The sequence below is a fragment of the Amphiura filiformis genome, chromosome 7 (assembly GCF_039555335.1).
Source record: "Amphiura filiformis chromosome 7, Afil_fr2py, whole genome shotgun sequence".
NCBI lineage: Eukaryota > Metazoa > Echinodermata > Ophiuroidea > Amphilepidida > Amphiuridae > Amphiura > Amphiura filiformis.
This window is the reverse complement of record NC_092634.1, coordinates 33,870,601-33,882,505: the sequence shown is the minus strand read 5'-3', so window position 1 is coordinate 33,882,505 and position 11,905 is coordinate 33,870,601. Positions and strand designations below refer to the sequence as shown.

Here is an 11,905-nt window from a genome sequence, read left to right as displayed (position 1 = left end):
AGCAGTCCAAACCCCAAATAAGGCGCTTTAACCCTAAATGAGGAACATAAACCTAAGATAAGGCATCTAAACCCCACATAAGGTGCCTAAACTCTAGATACGGGTCGTTAACCCCAGATAAGGGTCGTAAACCTCAGATAAGACATCTAAACCCAAGATAAGGCGCCTTAACCCCAGATAAGAGACGTAAACTCAGATATTCTGGGTGAAAATGATGCCGTAATGTCAAACTAATGTCAGAATCGGAATCCTTGTACTCGACATATCCGAAAAAGTGTCTTTGTGCATGATTATAGGTGCTCTGGTTAAAAATTAAATTTTCAAAATGGTGGCGGCGGCCATTTTGGATTTTGGCCTCTAGCGAAAAATGCCGGGATTTTCGCGAGGGACATGGTGGCTATTTTTTTTTCTAAATGGTCCATAGAAGTCGAATCAATCGTCAAACCTTACTAGCCAGAGAGTGGTCACCAAAGTGAACTTTTTCCCCTAACTAATAGGGATGTTTCTACTATAAAACTCGTACAAGAGAAATAGCGTGAACAAGGTTTATAGTCAAATGCAGCAAACCTTTGACGAGCGCGACTACCGTGATGCTGCAAATTCGGAGCTAACAACGCGTACGGCGCACAGTTCATTCATAAATTTCCACTCAGCAACAGCATATCGCCTCAGCAGCCAATTAGAGACAAGTGCGTCCAACGCAGTAAATACGTGATGTATACGCGTTCGTCAAAGGTTTACTGCATTTGATTATAAATAAGTTTCCTTTTAAAAATCAAAATTGTACACGGGGAAAATTTTCAAAATGATCCAATTACAATTAAAATAGTCTCGAATTACTCTTCTTGACAAAAGAAAACAAAAAAGGTATAGTTTGCAATGTCTACGGACATAATGTTATGAGAAGGTTACTATACTCTATAGGGTTGTTGAACTTGGGCTCTTGATTGTATGACTTATCATAATTTTATAGCAAATTATTCAATTTTTGTATTCATCATAATCATTCGTACAGACGAATAATTTGATCACTGTATTTTCATTCAATTTTCATTAATTATGCATCCTGGAGATACATGATCATTGACTTATTTATTCCATGGGACCAGACAAACAACTTGTGATATATTATGACTTGATCAGAGCATTTTCAACTTTTATCCCCCATGTGACCTTTGACCTCAATAACTCAATTTGTTCAAAGTTGCCCTTTTGGCACCAGGCAGATTCTGAATCTATATACCTTCCTCTTATACTGGAATGCCATTAGTACGCAACTTCATGGTTATGTTGGGTCTCTCAATGGTCTGTATCCTCGACTTTATCCTCGACGCTTGTCATTCCTTCCCCACAAATATTTACAGTTAACACTTATCACAAAACACCTTTATCTCCTCTACATCTAGCCTAATATTTACAGCACATGCTCCACCCTCTCTTTGCGCACCACACTGGTTTGTTATCGATGGGTTGAGGAGACATAAAGCTATCTTTGGGAATCCAATAGAATAGCATTGAGGGTTTAATATAGAAATCCAGAAGAGATTTGCACAGAAATATACGTATCGACATTTTAATTTTGTCACCCAAAACGTGTACTTGACAAACTTGATTAAAGTTTAAAACTTTTGATCCAAACACAAGAAAGTTATTCCTACCTTTGGCCTCGGAATGTTCAGATTACTCCATCTTTCACCAGCGAGACTAAGACTGTGATCATCAGGTCGTGACCTTTTGGAACTTAGACTTGATCACAGTCTCGTAGACTCCTGGAAGTTTGAACCTGCCTCCGTCTATGTTGAGATATGGCTGGTGACATTGATTTCACTACTTCCTTGACGCCTCATTCAAACCACCTCTGTCCAAGATCTTGACCTGGTCTAAGGTCACAATATGTCCAGGTGATTCAATGTGGATGTGGTTTGTTCCGATAATCACCTATTGTTCAAAATTTCTTGCAGACAGTTTCTCTCCTCTCATTGGTAAAATCAAACACATTACCAACTCACAGGAACTCGCAGGAACAATATCCGATCAAATATTGGTCAAGATCTTGCACCGATACCACAGGTGGTTTGAACGGAGAGTCAAGGAAGCAGTGGAAATCAAAGTCAACCAGTTATCTCTCCACAAAGACGCGGGCAGGTTCAACCTTAGAGGAGTCTACGAGAGTGTGATCATGTATAAGATCAAAAAGGTCACGACCTAATGATCAACATCACAGTCTTAGTCTTGCTGATGACAGATGGAGTAAGCATCTGAAAATTCCGAGGTGGGAATAACTCTGTGTTAATCCCTGTACCGTTTTATCGTAGACCTGTACCGTTGCCATTGAAACATATCTCATTTCACATGTATGTTATAATGTAAGTTCATGTACTGGTACTTAAGATCCATTGAAGATGAAAACAGTTTGCCTGTAAAACTTTTTCCAATTTTAAGTTTGTTGTTATTATCTCAAAAAAGTGTTGATGGAATTGGGCCCTTCTTCCCCGTAGGTATTCAATTTCAAAGGAATGTCATAGCGCAAGCCATATCAGTGTGCATTGTATAGGTAATTAGAAAATTGCAATATCTCACGGTTGTTTGATTTCATGTAAAACTATGACATTTTAAAGTAAAGTTGAACAATGATGGCGCTATTTATCTTATATATTGTTTGCATGTTTACCACTTGTATAATGGCATTAGAATATCAGAAAAGTACTAACAAATGGCAAGGACATTTTCAAAAAAATGTTTTCATGAAATGTAAGGATTTAGTCATATTATTTGGCTAATTTAAAATTTAAGATATATATAAATAGCGTCCTCAATTTGCACACAAATGTACAGGTTATGGAATAAATATTACCATAAAATGATTAAAAAAATAAATGACCACAACAAACATCCATGATCTTAATTGAACCAAAGAGATTGATGAGACGCGCCATCTCTTGTCTAGTATAAGATGTGCCAGTTTGTCCATTGCCAGTGTCATTTGGATTCACGAGCTGTTCACCCCAGTATTATTAGTGTTGTTTACACGTCCACGAGCAGTTTTCTGCCTCAAGAAAACTTTCACCTAAAACAAAACATTAAAAAAAGCTAATGGGTTTGTAAATGATATCACATGGAAAAACTTTATATACTTGAAATGAAGCAGCAAGGTTACTGACGTGTAATACATAAAGTTTAAGCTTTATGATAAAGAGCAAAAATATACGACCAAGATATTGCACTGATTACGTTTGACATTATGTATTATTGTTTTAAAGTACCACTTACTATTGTAGTAGTATTTGTTTAGATCGTTAAAATATCATCCACCAACCATAACAAAAACAAACATGTCTTTCTGATATATGCACTATCCACAACGTTTTATCTTTAAATAAAAACATAGCGTTGCTTGAAATCGGACTTGATGTTATCACATACTTACATCGTCATCCAATAGACACTGTGTGATAAAGATGAACACCCCTGTAGGTAAGGAAGAATTTATTTGTATATTATTTATTTGTATACTAATAGAAATTACCAGCGATATTTGTAGCCATACCATACAATACAATAAACTAAACTACGTCCAAACTTCTAAGTTTCATTTAAAGTTTTAGCACATCATGTTACTGTACAGAAACAATAATTGCACATAAAATCAGTTTACTAAAAACAAACCTGAAGTTTAATAATAAAAAGAAACCTCACTATTGTTAAAAACCTACAATTCTTTATGATATAAACACGTAAGATACAAAGAAAGAATATCAACATGTTTTAATCTGAAATTGAAGTCTTTAATGGCTCATGGTTGGTATATTATCCGTTATGGGTTTGTCTGCCGAATTCAGCTGCCTTGCTTGCTTGGACATTGCTGTCCATGAGGGACAAAATAAATTTTTAGATATGTCTTTGTTGACATGAAAATTGACATGAAAATTCAAGGCAAAATGTTGTTCGACAGTGACGGATCTCAACATATTCCTAAATCATACTGGTGACAGAGGTTTTGTATGAAAGTAATTTCTGAGTAAAATCGGGTTGTACCTGCAGTCCATTTGCGATATCAAAGCAGTATGAAAACACAATGCCAGATATCTGATCTAATTGTAGCACTCCGAAGATCCACGTCACACCCAACAGGGGAGTGAGTATCATCATTGCCCGCATATTGGCCCTGAATATTAGAGATACAAATTGGTAAAGATGTATTTAAAAATGTAATTATAATAGAGTTATTCAAAACATCTTACCTGATTCTAAAAGAAATATTTTAACAGATATTCTTTTATACACACAAAACTGGTAAATACATACATAGATGTCCCTGTTGGGGTGAACCTGCATTACAAGTATTATACGCCCACCGCAACACACCCCTGACCATTATAATGCACGTGTGTGTAATAACGAAGCAGGAACAAATCAATAAAATACTTACCTTACACGCTCCATTGCTGTCTTATCCTGGTTAGTTTTTAAGCCCAAAAACTTCTGAAGGATGATGGCTAGCAATACCATGTTTACCTTTTGAAAAAAAGATGATAATGTGTGATCTGAGTAGGTACACGTTTATCATTTATATAGAGAATATTGCAAACCCCATCCGTTAGGTCGTGGTTTGATGTTGATGGTAAGCCTTACCACGGGGCAATATGACTGTTTGCGTGTAAATGAGCAAAATGTATGGTCCGGCCACAACTACTCCAAGTTATTTGGTGCTTTATGTAGTTTTTACTGCATGACAGAAGGTAGTTAATAAACGGTTCGAAATGTACAAGGTGTCCCTGAAAGAACTGTATCGTCAGAAACTTAATTGTATGGATATTTTAACGCCACAACTAAACATAACTAAATAACTGGTGTGATTGAGGAATAAATCAGCTGTCACGTACTTTTTGAATTTTGACAATTAACCACACCGTTCTTGAAATATATATAAGAATCTTAAGAAACTCCCTCATTTTCCGACACCTTTCCAACATCGATGATCAGTTTTCGGAGTGCTAATCACTGCGCATCATCTGCGTATGAGGCGTCTATTGCCATTGATAGATAGATATTTGACTCCGTGGAACGGATTAAAAATTATGTAGTTTCGTAAAATTCTATTATTTCAAAAACGGAGCGGTCAATTGTCAAAATTCAAAAAGCATGTGATATAGTCCTCAACCATATCTGTTATTATTTAGTTGTGTTTGGTTTATGCGTTTAAATACCCAAACGACGATACAGTTCTTTCAGGGACAGCCTGTATATGGACAAGATAAACACTAATAACATTTAATTTAGAATAATTGGCTTTTTTATATTAAATGGAAAATTCCTCTAACCCTATTATACATGTAACTAGATATTTCAGAGAGGTATACTCTTTAAATTTATTACGTGTTCAATCAACAACTTACCATTGTGATGAATATTACCGGTCCGGCAAATGCATAAATCAATCCATCTGTCATCGGCAGCCAACATCTACATGGGAATGGTAACGAAATATACTCAAAGTAGCAGTAAAGTAAGTAGTCATAGCAATAGATTAAATAACAATGTGGTAGTAATAGATTTGCATAACCAAACATGCGAATATGATGAGTTGCCAGTCTGATGAAACCACTAGTGTAGTGGTGAAATGTCACTAAAAATGTGAGTAGTCGACTTCATTTTTCACTGGAATTGTTCACAACGAACCATGTTAACAGTTAAATCTAACATTCCAAATGAACTTGTTCAAAGACTAAAATAAAATCTTTCAAAATGATCTTTTATCGATAAAATTCCTCTATGATGTGTTGCGGTATAGACAATTGTCCGCCCAAAGGTAGACAATTGTCCACCTTTGTCTGAAGTATAGCTTACATTTTGAAGATTTCAGAATGATATTTTCCTGTAAAAATCATTTCGAAAGATTTTATTTTTATGTTTTAGATTTTATCATGTTTGTCTGGTCGACTAGATTTAAATCAAATCTTAATTACACTTATACTACTTACATTTCGTTTTTGCGATATTTAGAAATCCCAACTCCCAAGGTTGTTATTGCAATGAATGCTGGTATACCTGTGCCAAAAGGAGACGAGGAAATTATACAACTACAGACTTGACATTTAATATGGAATATTTTTTCGCAAAATTCCACCACTGGTCTGGTAGGGGTCTGCATAAACCGCACGGGCTAAATACTAAATGGGGTGTGTCGGGAGATGGTGTAAAATAATTGTTTGACAGAAAATGTACTTTCCATTAGTTTACATTATGGCGCTCATAATTTAGTGAATTAGCCTAAAATGGCGGATTTAAGGAGACTGAATTTGATTTTTGTGAGGGTAAAATTTCTGAATTTGAGCAACATTATTCTGATATTATCAAATTTATTGAGGTTTGTGGCGATATTTACTGAACCTAATTACCAATAAGTGTTCGTCAAACTGAAGTGCACTTGTAATCTACCAGTTTTGAAAGTGAGAGGAGCTTTAAAAAATATGGCTCTTAAAAGTGGTACGCACTCGGAAAGTCTGAATGGCCCCCTGGGGCCAAATGTTATAAACTTACTGTACACAAAGAAAGAGCGTGAGTTCATTGGACAACAAGGAATCCGCGCAGTTGTTTTGTACCGTAAGTTTATTACATTTGACGCCAGTTGGGCCATTCAAACTTTCTGAGTATGTACCACTTTTAAGAGCCTTGTTTCTTAGCTCCTACCATGTTCAAAAAATTGATACATTGCAAGTGTATTTCAGATGTGATGAATGCCAATTGCTGACGAAGTTTAAGAAATATCACCTCAAACCCCTATAAATTTGATAATAACTGAACAATGTTGCATAAAGTCCGAAATTGTGTCCCTCATAAAGTTCTAATTCAGCCTCCCTAAATCCGCCATTTTAGGCAAATTCGCTAAATTATGAGCATCATAATGTAAACTTATGGAAAGCACATTATCTACGAAACAATTATTTTACACCATCTCCCGACACACCCTTATTAATATTAGCCCGTGCGATTTATGCAGACTCCGTCCAGACCAGTCTTGGAATTTTGTGAAAAAATATTCCATATTAAATGTCAAGTCTGTATTTATTTGACTTCAAAAGATGACGGATGGAAAGCATAATCAGTACTCTAAGTTTCTGATATTAAGAATGGGTGACTAATCTGGGTGTATTTCGTGATATTAGCATCCTCTTTTTTAGTATGATCCACAGAAAAGCTTTTTTTTTAAATGTTGATTCGGACTTTTGCGAGCTACGATTTATTTATTATTACAGTGCCCCATAGGCGAATGTGTTGTGATGTCGGGCTGTCGACAGCAGGTCGTTGTCAAACGACCTAATCTGCAAAAACGTTTATACAGACGAATATTATTGTCCAAGGTTTCTGATGGTACAAAAATCTCAACCTTTTGGAGTAATTTTGGGGAATGAGGTGGTGGATCGCAAAGTGAGAGATTAAAGCAATCTGACTATATTACAATTATTCGCGTTTTTATCCAATTTGGATTTGTCACAACCGTCTAGATTGATTTTAATGCAGGGAATTTAAGAGTGGGTTGGCTAAAAAAAGGGATGAATTTGACTACCTGCACATCCTATTGAATTTTGCAATACTTATTTTGCATAATATCCAAACTTTAATGGTATATAGATTGCCCCACCCCAATGGCTTGCTAACAAAACCGTATCTTCTCCTTTGACATGGCAGAAAATATTAGCCCACTTTCTCTTTGGTGTGTCTACATAACTATACCTCTATTATTCACGCCGTGTATGGATAATAGCGACTAAAGATGTATCGACGTCATGTCACTTGTCATTAAAAATTACTCATCACTGCACTAATACTAAATAGCGAGTAACATAACATATCTTACCCCATGCAATAGGTATACATATCGGCAGTTTCATCCCCCAACTGATGTTTGGGTTGACTTTCAAGAAAAGATGTACTCCTTCCATCAACATCCACATAAAGACAACCAACCACAGGTAGTGAAGCATTACAGTCACGGCAATGCAGGCCACCTAAAACAAGAATAAATAAATACCTTAATTTCCTAAAAAATGTACCAAAACATTCACCGAGGATTATGTTAACCATTGTCGTCAGTCTTAAGGCATGTGTTTCATCTAAATTTGAACAGGTTTACTATTTTTTTGCACATACTGTACTATATTTGAATAAAGTAAAATTATTTAAAAATTGTTAGTAACCTGTATTTTTGTACGGGTAATGTTATCACTTGATTGTCGTATTAACTCCACACTATTGAGTAGTTCTAATATGAGGAGATCAACAATATATCACTTATTATGTTCCCTATTTCTGACAGTGGTCGAGTACCATTTAATAATTATTATAATATTAATATAATATTAATATAATATTAATATAATATTAATACAATACTATTTCAAGATTGATTGGAATCTATAGTTATACCTTAGCCTTGGCGTTGACACCAGTGACAAACATAAGTTGAGCGAGGAGAAGGGATGCGGCTAGGTTGATGTGCATAACTATACGAGTCTTTTTGTATAATCTGTGGACAAACAAGATCATTAGCTGTGTTAACTTTTACATAGATCAGTGGTGACACTGGCATCGTTTAGATTTAAAGCCATATTATAACATTTTCAAACAAAATAGATTAGTATTTTTTGCCATAAAATGTTAGCTTTTACTGTCAGATACCGTAAAACCTCGTCTACAAGCATATATAGCGTTTTTGATGAAAGTTCAATTAATATGAAACAAGCGTAAATATACCAATACAATAGATTGGTTTTACAATAATACAAGTTTGTTTTTTGCTTGGATCTGTAATTTATTTGCTCAAAATCCATAATGGCGCCTGGATTAATGTAACTTTCATCAAAAGCGCTCTATATGCTTGTAGACGAGGTTTTACGGTATATCCCCTTTTATTTTTGAGCCGAACAACTACGGCAAAGCAAAGAAAATTGGAATTTACTACCAGCGCACATGTCGCGCCCATACGTACCACTCCTTCGGTCATGTTGTGGTACGACCCTTTGTTGTGTATATCACCTTCATGCACGCCGTGTACGTACTGTGTGTTATGAACATCGTGTATGCGTTCGACGAATAATTCCATCGTAATTTTAAAGCGCCGAATCCGGCGTTTTATTCAAAATCTCGGATTTTGACAAAACTACAGCACCTAGAGCCTTGATTTTTGCAGGGTATATTGGTTTAATAAAGTACAATTTAATCGTGTAAAAAAAGGAATTCTAAAATTTCAGTGAGGGCGTCTTCCTCAGCATATGTTATAATATGGCTTTAAATGCAAATTGGTCAAAGTCAGAATTATACAAAATCAATCCCTGTTTTATGTTGCATGGTTTTGTTATTTGTTTGGATAAACTTCACGAATTCGGGGTTGCTGCATGGCTTAACACTGTGCAAACAAAGATTCAGGGAATTTGAATCACTCAAAATAATATATATTATTTCCACATCACAAAATGTTTGAAGTACTTTCTCTACTTACATAATCCAATTGAGGCACTAATACTAGAAACACTAATATAATTACCAATACTAATACTAATACTAATAATACTACTAATACTAATACTAATTCTAATACTAATACTAACACTTATACTAATACTAATTCTAATACTAATACTAATACTAATACTAATACTAATACTAATACTAAAGTATTACTGTGAACTTATTAATAATTGCAATGCGAAGTAAACACAACTTGAAAACATACTTGCAAACTATGAACAAAGCAATCGTAGCAGCCAGACACAGTACGGATAAAGATACGGAGATGTATGTGATGTATGACAATGCCTTTTGGTGAGCCGTTGGAATCTCGAACTAAAAATAAAGATTACAAGTAGGACTTGTAAGTTAAGTTAATATTTCGAATACGCTAGGTGTGTATGTTGACAAATATGGATTGACGGGGCTTCAAGCAAGGTATACTATTGGTTTAAATTTGAAATTTAAAGTGAAATAGAACTCCTATCTAGTCAATTATCCTAAAAATTGTTACCGAAATAATGAGCCGGCAGATATTATAATTCTGAAAAGCTGGTCAATTCCGTATCGGCAAAAGTATGTAATTTTATATAAACCAATTGGGGTAACGATAATTTTCACATATTATACGATGGCGTCACTTTCATTGTAGTTGCGATAAAATACCTATTATTTCAGACGGAATATAATGAAAACATTACCTCATCAGTAAGCTGCATCAACACTGCAAAACTAGTCATGTGATCACATGTGCAAGCCACGTGACTGTTGTTTGCGTCACTAACATTGCATCCCGCAGAAGACCATTCTCTATTACAGTAAAAACAAATTTGGGTATCAATAGTCTGAAATGTTTTTAAAGTTTATCATCACGATATATATTGTAACTTAACATAAAGGTTGAGATGGCTTGACTTGGCATTTGTGAATTGTTTTTGTCCCATACTAAAGTATACGTACCTGTCTGATGTAAGAAAACGACACGATGGATATCTAGAGCCTTTCGTAAATTTCTGAATTTGGAAGAAAAAAACAAACATATATGTTTTCAGGCTTTCCTCTCTTACGATGAAATTAAAAATCGACTGGTTCCGAGTGGTTCCGTCCGGCTGGAGCCACAAAATGAATGAAAATTAGAACTTTGAGTGAAAAACAGATGCAAAACACATAATACATCTCTTTATACCAGGGGTGGGGTGAGGTTGGTGTTTGGCTCATCGAAAAAAATACAGGAACAAAGTGCACACAAAGATCACGAACATTAGCCATTTTGAAAGTAAAATGGTAACTTATTATGGAAACTGCGAAAATGTGGGATTTTAAAAGTTAAAATGGTCAAATATGAGTTTAATTTGTTAAAAAAACAAAAACAAAAACAACAACAACAACAACAACAAACCCAAAAAAACACCTAACATATTATGTAACATTGGGGATGATTGCGTGGGCTATTACCCGAGACGAATATTGGCAATTTATTCCCAATATCTACGTCTAGGTTTTATACAACATTTTGTCTATGGTCGATGTAACATTAGATTTCCTGAGGTAAATGTTTCAAATACGCAGAGGTATTTGAGGCAATGACGAGGTAACTGACTTTAAAACAGCTCCAACCTAGTTAAGTGAAAAAACTCAATTTGGTGACCACTCTCTGGCTAGTAAGGTTTGACGATTGATTCGACTTCTATGGACCATTTAGAAACAAAATAGCCTCCATGTCCCTCGCGAAAATCCCTGCATTTTTCGCTAGAGGCCAAAATCCAAAATGAAATGACACACTTATGCTTCTGCTCTCATTCAAAAATCACATTTACGCTCTACCAAATGGGGGCCATCTTGGATTTCTGGGCAAAAAATATGTTATAACGTCAAATTAATGTCAGATTCGGATTTCTTGGGGTCGACTTACCCAAAAAAGTGTCTTTGTACACAATTTCTGGTACTGTGGTTCAAAACTTATTTTTTCAAGATGGCGTCGGCGGCCGCCATCTTGGATTTCTGGGTAAAAGTGAGGTCGTAATGTCAAAGTAATGTCAGATTCAAAATCCTTGTGGTCGACTAATGCCAAAAAGTGTCTCTGTACACGCTTTTAGGTCCTCTGGTTCAAAACTAAATTTTTCAAGATGGTGCCGGCCACCTTCTTGGATTTCTGTGTGAAAATGATGCCATAGAAGTCGAATCAATCGCCAAACCTTACTAGCCAGAGAGTGGTCACCAAATTGAGTTTTTTCACTTAACCATGCATACTTTTGCAAATACATAAGATACATGTACATAAATGCTGAGGGTAGTGACGGGTGTAACCTAATTACTGACCACCCTATCCTTGACCAAGAGGTATGGTCTGCCATCTGGATGCCCGAAATGTTCTCAATCTCAGGATGCTTTCAGTTTA

At 35.5% G+C, this 11,905-nt stretch overlaps 1 protein-coding gene across 1 annotated transcript; it reads right to left on the bottom strand.

Moving 5' to 3' along the window:
* Window positions 1-3,807: 3,807 nt before the first annotated feature.
* On the bottom strand, window positions 3,808-10,520 carry LOC140157817 (adhesion G protein-coupled receptor E4-like). Its single transcript, XM_072181063.1, has 9 exons — window positions 10,468-10,520; window positions 10,209-10,317; window positions 9,734-9,843; window positions 8,428-8,527; window positions 7,859-8,009; window positions 5,982-6,048; window positions 5,397-5,463; window positions 4,430-4,515; window positions 3,808-3,862 (listed from the first exon to the last, which is right to left on the bottom strand). The coding sequence occupies exons 2-9, from the start codon at window positions 10,245-10,247 to the stop codon at window positions 3,808-3,810; spliced, it is 675 nt and encodes a 224-aa protein (XP_072037164.1). The 5' UTR covers window positions 10,248-10,317; window positions 10,468-10,520.
* Between the last annotated feature and the right edge of the window lie 1,385 nt (window positions 10,521-11,905).

Excerpts from the sequence above, each read along its gene's own strand:
- LOC140157817 (XM_072181063.1), bottom strand. The coding sequence starts at position 10,247 with ATGACTAGTTTTGCAGTGTTGATGCAGCTTACTGATGAG. Across the intron at positions 9,844-10,208 it reads TGATGCAGCTTACTGATGAG|TTCGAGATTCCAACGGCTCA; the intron begins GTAATGTTTTCA and ends CTTTATTTTTAG. Across the intron at positions 8,010-8,427 it reads GTGTCAACGCCAAGGCTAAG|GTGGCCTGCATTGCCGTGAC; the intron begins GTATAACTATAG and ends TTCTTGTTTTAG.